Source organism: Rhinatrema bivittatum, chromosome 5 (assembly GCF_901001135.1).
Source record: "Rhinatrema bivittatum chromosome 5, aRhiBiv1.1, whole genome shotgun sequence".
Lineage (NCBI taxonomy): Eukaryota > Metazoa > Chordata > Amphibia > Gymnophiona > Rhinatrematidae > Rhinatrema > Rhinatrema bivittatum.
The window spans coordinates 9,739,831-9,761,298 of record NC_042619.1 but is presented as its reverse complement, the minus strand read 5'-3'; the positions used below and the strand labels follow the sequence as shown (position 1 = coordinate 9,761,298).

Below are 21,468 nucleotides of genomic sequence, written 5' to 3'. Positions count from 1 at the left end.
TGTAGCGTCATCTACAACACAACTAAAACAGTCATCATGACAAATGACAGCCAAGCATTTTGTAAGAATGCTGTACGTGGCCACATGCAAGACTGATTTAAATTTGGTTTGTGGAAAAAGACCATGTACTAACCTTCAGATTCAGCATTGAGGTCTGTGAGAAAAAAGCTCTGAGGAGAGTCCTCCCACAGGCCAGCTTTCATATAAAGCCCCAGGTCTGGCATGAATCTCTCAGTCACACTGGCCAAAGCTATAGGGTTTCCCAAATGTATTTAAATTCAGAGATTACCAGAAGATGTGACCCAGGGAATTTACCATGAAAAAAATTAATGCAAAGAGAAGTTTTTTAAGTAAAGAAAATATTTTTTTTTTTATTTTTCTCTAAGATGGTTGTATTTAATAAAATAAATTTCACATAAGTCAATGAGTTTAAACACAGAGTATTGAATTGCAGAAATATTAGTAATTGTAGCACAGATTGAAGCTTTTACTACCCTCAGTATGTGAAAATAGTCTCTCGTCTGTGTGGATTTTTTTTTGTTTTCTGAGATTTGACTTCCGATTAAAGCAGTGGTTCTCAACCTTTCTAATGCCGTGACCCCGAAATACAGTTCCTCATGTTGCGGTGACCCCTCGCCCCGCCCTCGCCCTGCGAGGGCAGGGTGAGGGTGGGGCTTTGGTCATATGGGGGCGGGGTTATGGATGGGGTTGGATTTTAGTGCATACTTATTTATTATGACATTTATAAACAGAACCACCATTCCTCATAAAACAATAAAATTAAGAAACATAAAGCATCAGTTATAATAGTAAAACCATACTAATAAAAGAATATTTTAAAACTACTAATAAATAGAATTTCTATTAATTAAAATCATATACATTTTTATAATTTCCCAAACACCAATAATATTTCAAAACAGCACATATATCAAATAACACACAATAATTAAAACTAATAAGGATTTTAAAAAGCCCCTGCTGTCCATACATGGGAGCTCTTGATTTCCAGTCACCCTGATATTGTCGAGGATTAGGAGGTTATCCTCTCTCTCTCACACATACTCACATGTCCATTCTCTCTCACACATACACTGTCACATACATACACATTCATGCTCTTATACCCACCATAACCTCTCACTCTCACAGACACTGACACACTCTCAGGGTGTAAGACACTCTCTTCCCCCCCCCCCCCCCCCACTCACACACACTCTTACTCCCCTGGATTTTCTCATACACACTCATGCTCTCACTCTTACTGGCTCCCTCACAACCTCAGAGCCTCTCAGATAAAACTCTATGCAGCAGAAATAATGCTGAATGTTGAGAATTGTGTTATGCAGACTAATCTGGAAAATGCACTAATTTCTACATGAGTCATAATGAATCAGTCCTCAGCTGCAGGCATCAATTGATTATCCTGGCTCCCTTTATGTTTGCCAAATACAGTTCATATGTAACAGCAATCCTAATTCTCCACCAGATCAAGCTGATTTCACATCCCACTTCATACTTTGTCACCTCCAGCTGAGTCAAACAATTAATCTAATTACTGCCACTGCTGCCGCGTGGCTATTGGGGAGGCGCTGATTGCTGCTATTGGCACTGAAGCCCATTCTGCTGCCTCCTCTGTGCAGGCCCCGTGGGTTTCCACTTCCTCCATGCTGATCTCGTACATTGTGAGATCCGCATAGAGAAAGTGCTACTCTTGCACATTCCCAAAGATTACATGTTCCAATCAGTAAAAAGTAATTTATTTTTTTTTACATCTGCTTCCCTTTCTAATTTTTTGCCATTTCCTTTTATATTGCCTTTTTTTCTATTTCTTTTCTCTCCACCTGTCTTCTTCCCTCAAACACACAGTCAGGTTCTCATTCTCACATGCATTTCTCTCACACACACACAGGATCTCACTGTCACATGCTCTTTCTGTCATGCAATCATTCATACACACAGTCTCTCACTGGCACAGGCTGTCTGAGTCTCACACACAGGCTCTCTCACACCCCCACATGCTGCCTTGCTCAAGCACAGGCTCTCACTGTCACATGCTGTCTCTTTCACACACACAGAGGCTCTCACATGCTGTCTCTGCAAACACACACAGTCTCTCAATTCACTCTCACACACAATCTCTCAACTCATCTCATACTCGCACACACCTCTCTCTCACCTCTGGGCCTCTTCTTTACGGGTTGCCACAGGATGGGCTCTGCAGTGGCCCTAGTCTTCCCGGTCCCGCTGCTCCTCTTCTGCACGCGGCTGAAGCGCCTCTTCTACCCACGTGGCTGACGCGCCTCCTCCTTCCTCCCCGTGCGGCTCCGGCAACATTTGTCTTCCGGGGCAGGGCGGGCAGGAAGGAAGTAGGAGGAGCACCTGCAGTGGCTGATACACCTCCTTCCTGCCTGCGCGGCTCCAGCAACATACGTCACTGCGACGCGCTAGCTTTTTGGGCCAATTCTCTTCCCTTTGGGGTTGGAGGAGGCAGGTCGCCAGATTCGCCCCGCCTCCCCGCAGCAGCCGCGGCGCCGCGGACCGGCAAAAAACCCCAACGGCCCGGTACTGGTCCACGGACCGGTGGTTGGAGACCTGCTTTAGGCGACCCCTGCGTTTTGGTCATTCGACCCCCGCCGGGGTCGCGACCCACAGGTTGAGAACCGCTGGATTAAAGCTTATTATATTCAGTACAAAAAGTGGTATCTTACTATATGCAGTACAAATTTATGGTATTTTCTGTAAGTGTGTGAGGTTTCTTCACTTAAAGCTTTTACTATATTCAGTACATGAAAATGATCTCTCCCTTGTGTGGATTTTCTGGTGCTTTGTGAGGCTTGCCTTCCACTTGAAGCATTTACTACACGCAGGACATGAAAATGGTCTCTCACCTGTGTGAATTTTCTGGTGATTTGTAAGACTTGTCTTCTGTGTGAAGCTTTTACCACATTCTATACATGAAAATTGTTTCTCCCCAGTGTGGATTTTCTGGTGATTTCTGAGATGTGCCTTCCGATTGAAACTTTTATTACACTCAGTGCATGAAAATGGTCTCTCCCCTGTGTGGATTTTGTGATGGTTTAAAAGGTTTATCTTCCACTTAAAGGTTTTACTACACTCAGTACATAAAAATGGTCTCTCCCCTGTGTGGATTTTCTGGTGACTTGTAAGACTTGTCTTCTGTGTGAAGTTTTTACCACATTCCATACATGAAAATTGTCTCTCCCCAGTGTGGATTTTTTGGTGATTTGTGAGGCTTGCTTTCCAATTGAAGCTTTTATTACACTCAGTACATGAAAATTGTCTCTTCCCTGTGTGAGTTTTCTGGTGATTTGTAAGAGTTGTCTTCTGTGTGAAGCTTTTACCACATTCTATGCATGAAAAGTCTCTCTCCCTATTGTGGATTCTCTGGTGGTTTATGAGGGTTGCCTTCTGACTGAAGTTTTTACCACATTCTATACATGAAAATGGTCTTTCACCAGTATGGATTTTCTGGTGCTTTTGGAGATTTGCCTTACACTTAAGAGTTTTATTACACTCAGAACATTTAAAATATCTCTCCCCATTATGGATTTTCTGGTGGTTTCTGAGTGTTGCCTTCCACTTAAAGGTTTTACTACACTCAGTACATGAAAAAGGTCTCTCCCATGTGGGGATTATCTGGTGATTTATGAGGTTTGCCTTCCACTTGAAGCTTTCACTACACTCAGTGCATTTAAATGGTCTCTCCCCAGTGTGGATTTTCTGGTGAGATGTTAGGCTTGATTTTGTAATGAAACTTTTATTACATTCAGTGCATGGAAATGGTCTGTCTCCTTTACAGATTTTATAATGTACAGGACTTCCTTTCTTACTGCATTCTCCAGTGTGTGTTTTCTCTTGTTCCTGTAGCTCTCCCTCCTGACTGAAGGTTTTCCCATGGTCTATAGATGTAGACGGTCTCTTCTCAGTGCGTGGTCTCTGTTGTGATTCCAGAGTTACAGGATCCCTGAGGTGAATCTCACATGCATCACAGGCACATCTTTGTTCTGTTCTCTGGTTTCTCTGCTCTTCCCTTGTACCTGTGACATTGCAGGCACTTTCCTCACACACATTACAATTGGTGGCCGAGTCTCCTGTTGAATTCTTTTGCTTCTTTTTCGAGTATTTCCCACAGTCAGCACATGGAGAAGTTTCCTCTCTCTCTCTATCTGATAAAATCTTCTTTACTTCCTCATTATCAGTGAGCTCCCAGTGATGTCTCTCTGGATTACTGTTTCTGGAATCCTCATTTTCTATATAAAAATTAAACACAGGGACAGTAGCTTTTAAATGGACGTGCAGGCACTCATTGATGCACGTGCGTCGGCGCTCACCCAGAGATGTAGCGATTTTATAAAATATATGCGCAGGTTATAAAATACATTGGCGCTCGCACATGTTCACACAATTTGAAGTGATTGCATGGCTAACCGCGTAAATCCTGTTTCTACCACGTTGTCAGCGTACTTTATACGGTGCACATCCACGCGACTACCAGTTTCACCAGTTTACCCAGTTAAGAGCTAGATCCTCCAAACACCCTTAGTTTAATAGCTTGCAGTGCCTTCATTTACCCCAGATCCTTTAAACCTCTCAGCAATGGCTATTTTTTTTTATTTTTTCAGCTACATCTCCTCCATAGCAGAAGTAAACTTGTGCTGCACGACCTGTGTGTGCACATCTCTTGGCCCTGCCCAGATCATGCCCACTCCCTATGCCTTTTTGAACTTCGGTGAGCTGCACGTGCAAGTCAGAGGTTTGAAAATACGTTGAGCGTGCGTAACTTGCTGATGCGGCGGTTACTGCCCTTAACCAATAAACCTGATTCTTTTGGTTCAACTCCAACATTGGTCTCTGCTTCAACAGCAAGAGGTAATGGGGAATTAGACTCAGACAGCAGCCAGCAAGGCCCCTGACTTTTACGGTTTGGGAAAATGATGAGAATGGGGGTGCCCTGTGCGGTGCGGCAGATACTACCGTGAGCTTGCTGGGCAGACTGACTGGACAGTTTGGTCTTTTTCTGCCCTCATTTTCATGTTTCTATGTAAGCCCAACCTGTGCCCGCGTCCCCTAATTGATGTATTTGCTTGGCTTTTAAAATTCACCTGAAAGGCATTTTTCTGTTTGCTGGAGACACAGATTAAGACACTCCTGAGATATAACTGGAAGTCAGGTTAAGCAGGGAAGAAAGGTTACCCAAATGGCAGAGGGCAGTGGTAAAAGCAGGAGGTGGCTCCTTAGGGTGTGATATAACAGGGAGATGATGGTAAAAGAGAAGTAATAGCTCGCAGGGGGTCACAGCTTGTAAGGCTGACAGCTGGGAGTGAGGGGAGTGTAAAGAAGGGTGAAGGCCACAGCGAGAGCAGTGTAAGCAGTGAGGCTTGTACAAGATACGCAGGGAGATCAGAACCAGCTCAGTGATTAAAGAGATCCCCAGAGGGGCTTGTGAAGGGGTCTCTGCAGCTCCCGTCCCTCTTATTCCTGGACTCACCTGAGCAGCTGCTTTCTCCTCTTTCTCCTTCCTCTGATCCCGGCTCCTCCCTGATGTACGGCTCTTCCCCTCGCTCAATGTGGGATATAATATCCGGGGTGACAGTCACAGAGCCTGTTCCAGGGATGAGATAAGAGCCTCTCAATATTCACAATCCTCATTATCTCAAGGAAGCTACGCTGCACCTCCTGCCTCTCCTATTGACTGTGTAAGGTGAGTGATGCATTGTGCTGAATTATGAAGCAGCGTGAGACGTTTGACTGCATATTTGGAGATACAGAGATGGAGATACATTTCCTCAGTATTGACCTGTACCCAAGTTTAAAAACCAACAAAACAAACAAAACAAAACCCACCAATTTTTTTTTTTTTTTTAAACAAGTCTGCATTCCAAACCAAGAAAATAGAATGAGTGGACGAGTCTCCCCCTCTACAGATCGGGCAGGTTCTGGACTGATCTGTGGTACTACAGGAACGAAAATTAGCAGGTAAGAACTAGAGATGAGCTTCGTTTCTCTGGGTCGGGTCATGTTTCAGTTCGGGCTCTTCGTGGGAAAACTCATTTTCCCACGGATTGTTTTTCAGCAAAAACGAAGCTGAAACCCAAACCTGAACCCGGAAAAACAAATAAAAAAAACCCCCACCCCAACCATTCAAATGAACTGTATTACAATCCCCCCCCCCCTACCATCCCGATCCCTCCCCAAGACTTACTAAAAGCCCTGGTGGTCCAGCAGGGTCCATTGTACTCCTACCATGTAACAGGGGCCGACCAATGGCACCGGTAGCCCCTGTGACATCGTAAGGGCAAAGGGCCATCGGCGCCATTTTGATTCGTAGCAGGCCCGACAGCCCGACGACCCGGAGGGAGAGATCGCTCGCGGGAGCCTGCTGGACCACCAGAGCTTTTAGTAAGTCTTGGGGAGGGATCGGGATGGTGGGGGGCATTGTAATAAAGTAAAATTGATGGGTTGGGGTGAATTATTATTATTATTTTTTTTTTTAAATAAATGTGCCCCTCTCCCCTGTGCTAACCTGAAAAACGAATTTCCCCGAAGTTCGGGGAAAATCCGTGTTGGGGTTCGAGCCCCCCGAATCACGACGAATTAGGCAATTTCGTTGAAATTGCCTAATTCGTGATAAACTAATGCACATCTCTAGTAAGAACCAGTTTTCCTTTCCCTAAACGTACCCGGATCAGTCCAGACTCCTGGGATGTATCACTCGCAAAACACTCTCGCTAAAGGAACGGGAGCCTGTATCTCCCACATCCAGACGATAGTGCCTTATGTATGCAGCGACTTCCAGTTCGCCGCCCTGCAAATTTCCTGCAGAGCCTCCGCCCAGAAGAACATGTAGGATTAGCACGCAAACCCTCAGGAACCGGATGACCCAATGGCCTCCTTGAGCCACCATGCAATAGTTGCCTTTGATGCCTGAAAACCTCTTTTCGGACCACTCCACAGAACAAAGAAATGATCAAACCTTCTAAAGTCATTAGTTACCTTGAGGTATTGCAACAACGTCCAACAACTTAAACCCTCTCGCATGAGGAGTGGAGGCATCCATCTCAGGAAAAGTTGGAAGGTCCACCGTCTGATTCACATGAAACACTGATACCACCTTTGGTAAAAAGGAAGGTACCAGCCGCAATGACTCCCTCAAGTCGGAAATCTGGATCATGGCAAGACAAAGCCTGCAATTCGGATATTCTCCTAGCCGAAATTATTGCCACTAGAAAAACAACCTTAAGATTCAAATCTTTAAGAGTTGCTCTCCTGAGTGATTCAAAGGGAGCCTCACACAAACCTCTAAGGACAAGATTAAGATTCCAGGGTGGACAAACTCTCCGTACTGGCAGATGCAAATTCTTTGCGCCCCAGAGAAACTGAACCACATCTGTATGAGATGACAAAGGGGAATCCTCAATCTTGTCTCGAAGACAACCTAGAGCAGCCACCTAAACTCTAAGAGAGCTTAAAGACAAACCCTTGATCAAACCTTCTTGCAGAAAAGATAAAACATCAGACACCGAAGATTTTAGAGCCTGGACTCTGTTAGTGATACACTAGGACTCAAAAACCTTCCAGACTCTCACATATTAAAGAGAAGAGGACTTTGTTCTAGCCTGCAATAACCGCTTCGGGATAACTCTTGCATCTCAATCGCCGCCTCTCAAAAGCACGCTGAGAGACAAAAGTGGCATTGGTAGTAAGTACCACCCAATTCAGAACCTCAAGCTCCATACTATGAACCAGAGTGGAACTTAGAGGCCACCAAAGCAGGCTGACCCATGCAACACCCACGAGCGGCAAGGGCAGATAAAACTCCTCCAAGAGTGGGTTGCCCTGAGCCAAAAGAGCCCTCTGTAAGGGTTTCATATGAGCAAATGTCCACTAGGGTTGAAGCCACTGAGCTGAGAACCTGCAAATAATCCCAGATCTTGGGCATCAGCAACCCTAACTAGCGCCGAATCTGCCTCTGTAGCTTGTGAACATGCTTCTCCGATCGTGAGAAACACTTTGCCACTCCAAGTGTCGACCCAAGCTCCTAGATACTCCAGGTCTGCGAAGGAACCAGGTGACTCCACCACCGAACAACTCGAGAAGTCTGATCACTTTCTGAATCGACTGGCAACAAAGATCCTCCGACTTTGCCCTAATTAATTAATTAGTTTGTTTTTTATATACCGACATTCGATATGGCATATCACATCGGTTTACAGATTAACGCATGGAATAATATGACAACAATTATTATTACATAGTAATACATAGTCTTATTATTATTATTACATAGTAACGGAGAACCTTAAATAACAGATTGGAACTTATGTTTGAAACAGATTGAACAGTGTAACAATTAACAAATTGAAATTTCGATTGAATTACATCAGGTGATTGAAAGGAGTGGAATGAGGGAGTTGTAGAACTTGGATGGAAAAGCGAGGAGGAGAAAGACAGGTAAAGGGTGATCAGGTGGTGTCATTAGCACGCAGATGGGAAGGCTTTCTTGAATAGCCAAGTTTTTAGGATTTTCTTGAAAGACTGTGTTGAGGGTTCTAATCTGAGTTGTGTAGGTAGTTTGTTCCATAGTGAGGAGCCAGCTATTGAGATGGCGCATTCTCTGGTTGTGGTACGGTGGGCCAGTTTGGTGGAGGGAATTGTCAGCAGGCTGGTGTTCTTGTATCGGAGGACTCTTTGAGAGTTGTGAGAATGGAGGGCGTCCTTTAGTCATTCAATTTTCTCATTGTTGATGGTCTTATGCAAAAGCATTAGGGTTTTGTAATGTATTCTGAGGATTATGGGGAGCCAGTGGAGGTCTGTAAGAATGGGTGTGATGTGGGTGGAGCGTTTGTTGTTTGTGAGAGTCCAGCTTGGAGAATATGAGGGATTGAAGTACTGTCCGGTAGTCTTGGTTGAAGAGGAGGGTTTTGAATTTTTTTGAGGACTTGTAGTTTGAAGTAGCCCTCACTTATTGTTGCATTGATGTGTTTTTTTAGGTTAAGTTCGGAGTCTAGTGTTATTCCTAGGTCTTTACTGTGGGTATGAACTGATTGTTTGGTTGTGTGGTCAGGAGGTCTTGAGTGTTCTTTGTGGAGGGTCTGTTTGTTATGTGTAGTATTTCAGTTTTCATGTGATTGAGTGTGAGCGATATCTGAGTAAGGAGGATTTTTTATTTAGAATAAGTAGGACTCCCATTGTAGAAGGGTGTTTTGGATGTTTTCTTTCATGGGGAGGAGAATTTGTACGTCATCTGCATAGACGTAGTAGAAGAGGTCCAGGCTGGAGAGGAGTTTGCAGAGGGGAGCATGTATATATTGAAAAGGATGGAGGAGAGTGATGATCCTTGTGGTACGCCGTGTGAGAGGGGGAAATGTCTTAATTCGCTGGTATTTATTCTTACTTTGTAGGTTCTGTTTGATAGGTAAGAGCCGAACCATTTTATGGGGGTGTCACCGAGTCCAATGTCCCTTAGCCGGGCTAGTAGGATATCGTAGTTGATGGTATCGAATGTGGCCGAAATATCCAGAAGTATCAGAAGGTAGGATTGACTGACGTCTAGACCTCTCAGTGCTGTGTCTGCAAGGGAAAGTAGGAGTGTCTCTATGCTGAGTGACTTCCTGAAGCCATGTTGAGTGGGATATAGTAGTCTATGGGTTTCCAGGTATTCGGATAGTTGATGGTTTATGAGTTTTTCCAGGACCTTTGCTAGGAAGGACAGATTTGAACTGGGTCTGTAGTTAGCTGAGTCGGAGAGATCCAGTTGAGATTTTTTGAGTATGGGTTTGATTACGGCACACTTCACCAGTCATCTAGAAAAGGATGCACCAGAACTCCTTCCCGATGCAAAGCCACCGCCATCACCTTGGTGAACGTACATAGCGTCATGGCCAACCTGAAGGGAAGGGCTTGAAACTGAAAATGCTGACCCAGCACCACGAACTGCAGAAACCGCTGATGGTCTAGACGAATGGGTATATGCAGATACGCCTGCGTCAGATCTAGAGAAGCTAGAAACTCGGCTTTCCAAACTGCCACTATAACCAAGCTCAGAGTCTCCACATGGAAACGCGGTACCTTGAGCACTGCATTTACACTTTAGAAGTCCAAAATTGGCTGGAAAGTGCCTTCCTTCTTCAGTATGATGAAGTAAATGGATTAACATCCCGTACCTCTCTCCTCACAGGGAACTGAAATCACCGACCCTAGCTTTCTCAACCGGCCCAGCACTTCTTGCACCATCAGCTGCTGGTCTAAGGACCCATAAGTGCAAACTAGAAACAAATCTCAGAAAGGCCAAGCAAATTCTAATGCGCGGCATTCTCTTATCACACTGAGGACCTGAGTAATCTTGGTCCACTCCTCGTAAAACGGCACTAAATGAACTCCCTGTAATAAGAACAACGGAGGGGTCCAGCTTCGTTTCATTGCCACTATGACATTCATTCTACCCTCACTATAACCCCTGACACAGCCCCATGTGACATCCATTCTACCCTCACTATAACCCCCTGACACAGCCCCATGTGACATCCATTCTACCCTCACTATAACCCCCTGACACAGCCCAGTGTGACATCCATTCTACCCTCACTATAACCCCCTGACACAGCCCCGTGTGACATCCATTCTACCCTCACTATAACCCCTGACACAGCCCCATGTGACATCCATTCTACCCTCACTATAACCCCGACACAGCCCCGTGTGACATCCATTCTACCCTCACTATAACCCCTGACACAGCCCCGTGTGACATCCATTCTACCCTCACTATAACCCCTGACACAGCCCCGTGTGACATCCATTCTACCCTCACTATAACCCCCTGACACAGCCCCGTGTGACATCCATTCTACCCTCACTATAACCCCTGACACAGCCCCGTGTGACATCCATTCTACCCTCACTATAACCCCCTGACACAGCCCCGTGTGACATCCATTCTACCCTCACTATAACCCCCTGACACAGCCCCGTGTGACATCCATTCTACCCTCACTATAACCCCCGACACAGCCCCGTGTGACATCCATTCTACCCTCACTATAACCCCCGACACAGCCCAGTGTGACATCCATTCTACCCTCACTATAACCCCCTGACACAGCCCCGTGTTGCTTTTTACCCCCTGGTCATGTTGCATCTGCTGCATGGTTACAGGTGACAGGAAGCAAAGTGATCCCTGCAGCCCTCGCTCACTTTCTCACGTTCTCACCAGGTGACACCAGGAGCCCTCACACTCAGAATTCACTGCTAATAAACCTGTAAAATGATCCCTTACCCAGCGAGCTCAGGGTCTCATAATTCTCCTTCATCACCTCCTTGTACAGCTCCTTCTGCCCTTCTTCTAAACGCTGCCACTCCTCCTGGGAGAAATAGACGGCGATGTCCTCAAAGGTCACTGGCACCTGAAACACAAACCCTTCTGCATGAGGTCCATCAGGAGAGCTCCCAGCGCTGGGGCTCAGCAGAGCAGGAGCAGAGGTTTCCCTGTGTGTGGAAGTCCCGGGCAGAGAACAGAGTTACTCTTCTGCTTTCTCACCCCCCAGACCCGGAGCAGGGAGACTCAGCAAAGTCTCCCCCAGCCCCTTTCTGATCCTGAGCCTGCACCCACAGGAGCAGCGAGGAAACAAGTGCTGGATCCCTGAGTAACAATTTCTCTCACAGGGAGCCCAAAGCCCAGCTCTGGTCTGGTGCTATTAAAGCCCGGTCTGCCTCTGCAGTGCCTGCAATCTCAAGTGCTGGATCCCTGAGTAACAATTTCTCTCACAGGGAGCCCAAAGCCCAGCTCTGGTCTGGTGCTATTAAAGCCCGGTCTGCCTCTGCAGTGCCTGCAATCTCAAGTGCTGGATCCCTGAGTAACAATTTCTCTCACAGGGAGCCCAAAGCCCAGCTCTGGTCTGGTGCTATTAAAGCCCGGTCTGCCTCTGCAGTGCCTGCAATCTCAAGTGCTGGATCCCTGAGTAACAATTTCTCACACAGGGAGCCCAAAGCCCAGCTCTGGTGCTATTAAAGCCCGGTCTGCCTCTGCAGTGCCTGCAATCTCAAGTGCTGGATCCTGAGTAACAATTTCTCACACAGGGAGCCCAAAGCCCAGCTCTGGTCTGGTGCTATTAAAGCCCGGTCTGCCTCTGCCCTGCCTGCAATCTCCTACCTGAGCAGCAGCTCCTGCAGGCATTCTCCTCTCTCTGGGGGTCCCTGAAGCAGATTAGAAACGCCTTGGGGGCTCCTCTCTTGCAGAAGAGAAAATCTCTTTCCCTACAAGCACAGCAGCTCCTCCTCCTGCATGCGCTCACTGATGACAGAGGGGGAAGGAGAGTGGGGAGGGAGGTGCTCACTGATGACAGAGAGGGAGGAGAGTGGGGAGGGAGGTGGTCACTGATGACACAGGGGGAGGAGAGTGGGGAGGGAGGTGCAGACTGGGAAGCAGAACAAGCTGGGCTGCTACAGATCCTCCCACAGAAACTACAGGGAGCAGAGACCTCACCTCAGCCCCAAATGCAAGAAACAGGGAGACCCTCACCCAATACAGAATAAATGATCACAGACTGGAAACAGAAAGCTGCAGGCAAAACCTAAACTGCAAACCCCAGGGAGCCCGAATCTGCCTGCAGTGCAACCCTGGAGAAAGAGAAACAGAAATGCATTTCCTTCTGTGCTGTGCAAATACAAAGAGATCAGAGATGCACATTTCCCAGAGCTGAGAGAGGAAATCCGAGACTTCCCACAAAAGAAGGAGCAGGAAAACCTCTTTATAATCCTGGGGAGAGGGGAGAAACAGCAGCGAAATGAAATCTGAGCACCTGCCCTGATATTGCACTTTCCATAATCTAGGCAGACTGGATGAGCCATACGGTCTTTGTCTGCCATCATTTCTGTTTCTATAATTTTACTTGACTATTATTATTATTTTCATATTTTGTCCTTTCTTTTTGTTCCCCTTTTATTCTGAGAATAAAAGAAGTTGCCATACAGGGTTAGACTGAGGGTCCAACAAGCCCAGCATCCTGTTTCCAACAGTGGCTAATTCAGGATGCAAGTACATGGCAAGTACCCGGCAAGTACCCAAATATTAAATAGATCCCATGCTACTGATGCAATTAATAGCAGAGGCTATTCCCTAAGTAAACTTGATTAATAGCAGTTAATAGACTTCTCTTCCAGGAACTTATCCAAATCTTTTTAAAACACAGCTACACTAACTGCACTAACCACATCCTCTGGCAACAAATTCCAGAGTTTAATTGTGCATTGAGTGAAAAAGAACTTTCTCCGATTAGTTTTAAATGTGCCCCATGCTAACTTCATGGAGTGCCCCCTAGTCTTTCTGTTATCCGAAAGAGTAAATAACCGATTCACATCTACCCGTTCTAGACCTCTCATGATTTTAAACACCTCTATCATATTTATTTATTTATTTAATATAATTTATATACCGGAGGTTCCTGTATAATATACATATCACCCCGGTTCACAAGGAACAGTAACTATCGCTACATATTAGCGGTTTACATGGAACAGAAAAAATAAGAAGTTTTTTACATTGAACAAAATAAGTAAACAAGTCATATCCCCCCTCAGCCGTCTCTTCTTCAAGCAGAAAAGTCCTAACCTCTTTAGTCTTTCCTCATAGGGGGGTCATGCTGTAGGAGGCACCCGGGGGCAGGGGATCCCATCCTGCCCAGCCAAAAAAATGCCCTGCTGCCACGGGGGATCCCATTCCACTGGATGGAAAAGGTGGGCCATGGACAGGCCCGGCGCTACCAGCTGTGTACATCTTGTGCGGGTGTGGCAGCGGGATAAGGGGGCTCATGAGGCCACCAGTGGACCCCATCCCACCAGCAGTGGAAGAAGCGGAGGACTGCAAGGAGAGTGCTGTCCTCCTGTGCTTTCATTGGGCCGGCCTGTGGTAATCAAAACACGTGCTGAAGGCTGTAAGTTTCACCTTGGACGCCTAATACCTTACACTGTTTCTTGATCAGGAGCCACACACAGAAAAGTGCAAATGGAGAGAAAGACATATATAGCTCCTAGTTTGAATTCTACCTTCTGACTAGCTTTTTAATTCTAACAAACAAACTCCTGGGTTTTGCCTGCCTTCTGACTACCTATTTAATATAAACCTATAAAACTCCTGGTTATTGTGCTTGCCTTCTGACTAGATATTTAATGCAAAACACACAAAATCCTGTTTTTTGCATGCCTTCTGATTAGCTATTTAATACAGACACACAAATACACTAAAGAATATACTCCAATATTTTACTTCTCCCAAGCAATACTTACTGATTCTTTTCAGCCACCAATAAGGTGATCCTCTCCTGTCAGTGCTCCCACTGGATTGTGGGTTACTGGGCTTTTCCCTTGCAATATATCTTGTGCTTCTAAGGTAAACTAGTACAAAACAATACCTTTGGAGATTTATACTACAGTTAGTTAACATGAGTGACACTTTTTTTTTTAATTTATTCATTTATTAACAACATTAGACAGAAATCATCCAATCTAGAATGGGTCATTTACAAATTATTTTAAAGAAAATCTAAGGCTAGGATATACACATTATCCACCTATTGCTAAGTAATCATTAGACCCTATCCAAAGTATTCTGGGAGATCCAAAGGTTACTTAGAACACAAATTCAAAAATTAGGTAAAAGGAAAAAAGAAATAAAAGGAAGGCAATAGATATACACTTTATACCCTGATCTGGTTAGGTAACACTGCCTTCAGTTCTATAAGAATTTAAGAAAAAACGCAGCTGGGAAGGTTCAAAAAAGATATTCCGAACCTTATTAAGTTTCATTACACATTTACAAGGATATCTGATTGTAATCTGTGCACCTAGCTGTCTAGCCTCCTGACACATTCCTAACAGCTTCTTCCTACGGGTTTGGGTAACTCTGGTAATATTGGGATAGACCCAGATCTTCTGACCATAATATAGTTTTTCTCTATTACGAAGAAAAAGTCTCAGTATAGAGTCTCTATCTGCTGGCAAAACAAAAGTTACTAGCAAAGTTCCTCAGAAGTCCACTTGATCCTCCCTGATGTCTCCAATAAAGCTGAAAGGTCCGTGCCCATATTCTGGGGCAAATTATCAGTAACTTCAAGATTTCCTTTCTTTTCTGAAGATGAGAAGTATATATTTGATAAAGGTGGAATAGCATCCAATGGAAGAAGCAATATATCCATCAAACATTTTTTAAATTGAACTCGTGGAGATATTAATTTAACATGAGGAAAGTTTAACACTCTTAAGATTTAAATATCTGAGAGCATTTTCCAAGTTCTCCATTTTCTTCGAGGTTACTACTTCTCCTTGTACTAAATTTCTGTGAACGTCTTGTAACTGCGAGACTTGTGAGTCCAAATCTTTAATTTTAGCTTCATGAGAATTAAGTAATGGTTCCATACATTGAATGCTTTTTTTGTGAATCACTTATAGCCACAGTTAATGTAGAAATCGAATTTTCCAAAGAAATCAGAGCATTCCAAACTGCTTCTAACATTATAACTTGAGGTTTAAGCAATTTTTAATTGAAAGCAGTGTTTACTGCCCCTTTCCGGCAGACTTCTAACATCCTAACAGGATCATTTGTCGGTCCTTATCTCCCATCGCGAATAATTGCTGATGCATTCAGGCTCAGCTGATTTTGCACCTCCGAATCAGCCCACCGCACCACAGCTTGAACCTTCAGGTCTGCAACGCCTTCAGATGCAGAGCCCACCCTGAGTGCTCCGGATCCTGCCTCTGCTGTCGGCTTCACTTCTGGCTGTAACCTCCATGAAGCCTGACCCAGGACCCGTACAGGGGTCGTGGGATGGTGGAGAAGGAGTCACGGGCGTCCCAGGGCTCAATGTTGTCTGTGTGTCCTGCAGGGCCAAGGTGTGTTTTTCCCCTGACTCCGCCACGGACCTCCCTCCCAGAGTCGATGTATTCGCCGGAGTAAAGAACCCCTCAATGGTGGGTTGAGTTGGGGTGGATAAGGTAGGCGCAGGGGATTCAATCCGAATCCTACCCTCTTTGTATGCGGTATCTAGGTCCGAAGTAAAAACTAACTTTTTGAGAGAGCCTCTGACTCCGTCCTCCCTTCAAGACGCTATCTTGGATCAAGTGACTCACTTCTGTTCTGATTAACAAATGTTGGTACCTAATCAAATCAATCACACAACCTTAACACTTCAATTAGTCAGCCAGAGTGACTCACTGCTGTTCAGATTAACAAATGTTGGTACCTAATCAAATCAATCACACAACCTTAACACTTCAATTAGTCAGCCAGAGTGACTCACTGCTGTTCAGATTAACAAATGTTGGTACCTAATCAAATCAATCACACAACCTTAACACTTCAATTAGTCAGCCTGAGTGACTCACTGCTGTTCAGATTAACAAATGTTGGTACCTAATCAAATCAATCACACAACCTTAACACTTCAATTAGTCAGCCTGAGTGACTCACTGCTGTTCAGATTAACAAATGTTGGTACCTAATCAAATCAATCACACAACCCTAACACCTTTCCAAGGTGAGTAACTGATGTTTTTCAACCTTTTTACTTAGGCATACACAGCTCCTAGCTTATTTCTACCTTCTGGCTAGTTATTAAATCACTATATCCAGACTACCAAATAAGTCCTCATATCACCAGATGTCATACATTTAGATAAAAATGTAAATGACCATCATACTAGGCTTCATCATGTAGTAATCAAACTTTAGGACTCAGCCTTCTTTATAATCATTGGTCATATTCATCAGGTGATCCAATGTCCTCACTTTTGTGAAAATTCTTATTATTTTTTGATTTTTTGCAAATAACGTCAGCTTCTTTAATCAAAACGTTAAGATAAAATTCAGATTCATACAGAATTCAAATGAATTATAGTTGTATTCTTATCTGCGTTCCTGGAGTTTCATTTCATCTTCCCCAGTTCTATTGATTGATTCTTTCCAATGGAAAAGATTTGACAGTCGTGCATCATTAAACCAGGGATGAGATAAGTGCATTATTACCCTGGGTGTGATTTGCACAGATTCAGATCTAGAAATATCTGCAGAACAGAAATATTCACCAACATCAATGGCAGTGGCTTACTGTGGGGAGGGGGAGGGGGCCATACTGTAGGAGGCACCCGGAGGCAGGGGATCCCATCCTCCCCAGCCAAGAAAAGGCCCTGCCGCCACCGGGGGATCCCATTCCACATGGACAGGCCCGGCGCTACCGGCTGTGCACATCTTGTGGGGGTGGGGGCTCATGAGGCCGCCAGTGGACCCCATCCCACCAGCAGTGGAAGAAGCGGAGGTCTGCAAGGAGAGTGCCTGTCCTCCTGTGCCTTCATTGGGCCGGCCTGTGGTAATCAACACACGTGCACTTAGCATGTACTCTATGTGATCTCATGAAGCACGAGGTCATCATAGAAGAAGTGCAGTGCAGGAGCTGGCACACAAGGAGCAGCAGCAGAATGTGCTCACCTATCTGCTCCTGATGGTATGGATAGGGATGTGTGTGTGTGTGTGTGTGTGTGTGTGTGTGTGTGTGTGTGTGTGTATGAAAGGGAACCTCCCTATGTGTGTGTATAACTAGGAACCTGGCTATATATGTGTGTGTGTATGTGTGTGTGAATGAAAGGGAACCTGCCTGTATGTGTGTGCCTGAGTGTGTATTGAATGGAAACCTGCCTGGGGGTCTGTGTGTATGTAGGTATGAATGAATGAATGAGAGCCTGATTGGATGTGTGGGAACCTGCCTGTGTGTGTGTGTATCAATCTGATTGGGTGTGAGTTGAAATCTGCCCGAGTGTGTGTGTGAGAATGGGAACCTGCCTGGGAGTGTGTGTGTGTGTGTGTGTGAATGGGAACCTGCCTGGGATTGTGTGTGTGTGTGTAAATGGGAACCAGCCTGGGATTGTGTGTGTGTGAATGGGAACCTGCCTGGGATTGTGTGTGTGTATGGGAACCTGCCTGGGATTGAGTGTGTGTATGGGAACCTGCCTGGGATTGAGTGTGTGTGTGTGTGTGTGTGTGAATGGGAACCTGCCTGGGATTGTGTGTGTGTGTGTAAATGGGAACCAGCCTGGGATTGTGTGTGTGTATGGGAACCTGCCTGGGATTGAGTGTGTGTGTGTGTGTGTGTGTGAATGGGAACCAGCCTGGGATTGTGTGTGTGTGTGTGAATGGGAACCTGCCTGGGATTGTGTGTGTATATGTGTATGGGAACCTGCCTGGGATTGTGTGTGTGTGAATGGGAACCTGCCTGGGATATTGTGTGTGTGTGTGTGTGTAAATGGGAACCAGCCTGGGATTGTGTGTGTGTGTGTGTGTGTGTGTGTGAATGGGAACCTGCCTGGGATTGTGTGTATGTGTATGGGAACCTGCCTGGGATTGTGTGTGTGTGTGAATGGGAACCTGCCTGGGATTGTGTGTATGTGTATGGGAACCTGCCTGGGATTGTGTGTGTGTGTGAATGGGAACCTGCCTGGGATTGTGTGTGTGTGTGAATGGGAACCTGCCTGGGATTGTGTGTGTATGGGAACCTGCCTGGGATTGTGTGTGTGTGTGTGTAAATGGGAACCAGCCTGAGATTTTGTGTGTGTGTGTGTAAATGGGAACCTGCCTGAGATTGTGTGTGTGTGTGTAAATGGGAACCTGCCTGGGATTGTGTGTGTGTGTGTGTGTAAATGGGAACCAGCCTGGGATTGTGTGTGTGTGAATGGGAACCTGCCTGGGATTGTGTGTGTGTATGGGAACCTGCCTGGGATTGAGTGTGTGTGTGTGTGTGTGTGTGAATGGGAACCAGCTTGGGATTGTGTGTGTGTGTGTGTGTGAATGGGAACCTGCCTGGGATTGTGTGTGTGTGTGTGTGTGTGAATGGGAACCTGCCTGGGATTGTGCGTGTGTATGGGAACCTGCCTGGGATTGTGTGTGTATATGTGTATGGGAACCTGCCTGGGATTGTGTGTGTGTGAATGGGAAACTGCCTGGGATAAGGTGTGTGTGTGTGTGTAAATGGGAACCAGCCTGGGATTGTGTGTGTGTGTATGGGAACCAGCCTGGGATTGTGTGTGTATATGTGTATGGGAACCTGCCTGTGATTGTGTGTGTATATGTGTATGGGAACCTGCCTGTGATTGTGTGTGTATATGTGTATGGGAACCTGCCTGGGATTGTGTGTGTTTATGGGAACCTCCCTGGGATTATGTGTATGGGAACCTGCCTGGGATTGTGTGTGTGTGTGTAAATGGGAACCAGCCTGGGATTGTGTGTGTGTGTGTGTGTGAATGGGAACCTGCCTGGGATTGTGTGTGTGTGTATGGGAACCTGCCTGGGATTGTGTGTGTATGTGTGTATGGGAACCTGCCTGGGATTGTGTGTGTATGTGTGTATGGGAACCTGCCTGGGATTGTGTGTGTATATGTGTATGGGAACCTGCCTGGGATTGTGTGTGTATATGTGTATGGGAACCTGCCTGGGATTGTGTGTGTATATGTGTATGGGAACCTGCCTGGGATTGTGTGTGTATATGTGTATGGGAACTCACTTGGGAATGTGTGTGTATATGTGAATGGGATCCTGCCTAGGTATGTGTATGTGTCAATGGGAACCAGCCTGCAGTGTGTATGATTATGACTGGGAAGCTATCTGAGGTATGTGTGTGAATATGAGCCTGCTCCTGTGTGTGTGTGTGTGTGAATATGAGCCTGCTCCTGTGTGTGTGTGTGTGACTATGAGCCTGCTCCTGTGTGTGTGTGTGTGAATATGAGCCTGCTCCTGTGTGTGTGTTTGTGAGAATATGAGCCTGCTCCTGTGTGTGTGTGAATATGAGTCTGCTCCTGTGTGTGTGTGTGAATATGAGCCTGCTCCTGTGTGTGTGTGTGAATATGAGCCTGCTCCTGTGTGTGTGTGTGTGTGTGAGAGAATATGAGCCTGCTCCTGTGTGTGTGTGAATATGAGTCTGTTCCTGTGTGTGTGTGGCGAAAGTTTGTGCTGCCCCACTAATCCATGACATGCTTAGGGTGTTTGAGTATTAAGGGTTCTGGAATGGAGAACGATGATTTTTTCATCCTTATTAGTTGTAATTATGGGCTGTCTGCATCTGACATTTTAAATATTTTATTATTTTATTGATGTTTGGTAAATGTCTTAAATTCTGTAGGGCTCAACATCTACAGGAACAGGCCGCAGCATCTGAGGAAGAGCCCCGGGCGGAAGGACTGCCTCCTTCCATCAGGGGGCGCCCTTGGATGCTGCGCTTGCACCACTGGTGAGGTTGAACCGCAGTATGGACCCAGTCCAAGGACTGCTGGGGCATATGGCGGCCACCTTGGGGGAGCTCGTGCATGGGCAGGAGCATCTGATTGAGTTCTTCTTGGGAAGCCTGCCGATGAAAACAAGCGTAATGTATAGATAGAGGGCTCAAAATGGTGGTGACTTTTTTTTAATTTATTTTCTGCTGTGTTTAAATCACAGGAATGGTGTTACTCATAAAGACCAAAAAGGAACAAAAAAGGGCATCCATTATCCACCAAGCATCCCTCAAACCATGACACATGCCGTCGGCATGGTTCACCCAGGTCTCCACTTGTACGTTCCATGGAGCATCCATTGGCAAGATCTAGATCCAGGCCTTGACCAGGGCCAGGGTAGGACATGCTACATCGCCATGACCCCGCCCTGATTCTGCGCAAGACCATCATCTAGCTCTCGGTGTAAGCCAGAACCCATAAATAACTAACTTCCGCCCTATCTCTAACCTGCCCTTCCTATCCAAAATTATGGAAAAGATTGTAAACATCCAACTTACAGAATATCTAGAAAGCAACAACATTCTGCATCCAGCCCAATACGGCTTCCGTAAATACCTCAATACAGAAACCCTCCTGCTCTCCCTCACGGACCACTTACTCATAGGCATGGACCGAGGCAACTGTTACCTCCTCGCCCTACTCGACATCTCAGCTGCCTTTGATACCATCAACCACAACCTCCTCATCAACCGGCTATCCGAAATAGGCATCTCAGGCCTAGCCCTACTATGGTTTAAATCCTATCTATCTAACAGAAAGTTCTCCGTCAAGATAGGAAACGCCAACTCCACACTCTACCCCTTGTCTCAAGGTGTCCCACAAGGCTCCTCCCTCTCCTCCACCCTTTTCAACATTTATCTCACACCTCTATGTCAGCTCCTCACAGACCTCGGCCTCAAATTCTACCTCTATGCAGATGACGTTCAAATCGTCATTCCCATTCACAACTCTCTCTCAGATGCCCTTGCCTTCTGGAACACATGTCTTGCCAACATAAATGACTTCCTCACCAACATCCACCTCACTCTAAACTCCTCCAAAACAGAGCTGCTCCTTATCTCTCCTCACCTCCCTCCCAAACCACCGATCTCCAACGATCCAGCTTTCAACGTCATAACACCCCAACCCACAGTAAGAGAC

At 45.7% G+C, this 21,468-nt stretch overlaps 1 protein-coding gene across 1 annotated transcript; it reads right to left on the bottom strand.

Moving 5' to 3' along the window:
- Positions 1-2,547: 2,547 nt before the first annotated feature.
- Positions 2,548-11,353, bottom strand: LOC115091786 (gastrula zinc finger protein XlCGF26.1-like). The gene is made up of 3 exons (XM_029601997.1): positions 11,300-11,353; positions 5,513-5,626; positions 2,548-4,274 (listed from the first exon to the last, which is right to left on the bottom strand). The coding sequence occupies exons 1-3, from the start codon at positions 11,331-11,333 to the stop codon at positions 2,761-2,763; spliced, it is 1,662 nt and encodes a 553-aa protein (XP_029457857.1). The 5' UTR covers positions 11,334-11,353; the 3' UTR covers positions 2,548-2,760.
- Between the last annotated feature and the right edge of the window lie 10,115 nt (positions 11,354-21,468).

Bases quoted from the DNA above. Each gene is read 5' to 3' on its own strand.
- LOC115091786 (XM_029601997.1), bottom strand. From the start codon at position 11,333: ATGAAGGAGAATTATGAGACCCTGAGCTCGCTGG. The intron at 5,627-11,299 runs GTAAGGGATCAT...TCCCTGGAACAG, and splicing joins TGAGACCCTGAGCTCGCTGG to GCTCTGTGACTGTCACCCCG. The intron at 4,275-5,512 runs GTGAGTCCAGGA...ATTTTTATATAG, and splicing joins AGGAGAAAGCAGCTGCTCAG to AAAATGAGGATTCCAGAAAC.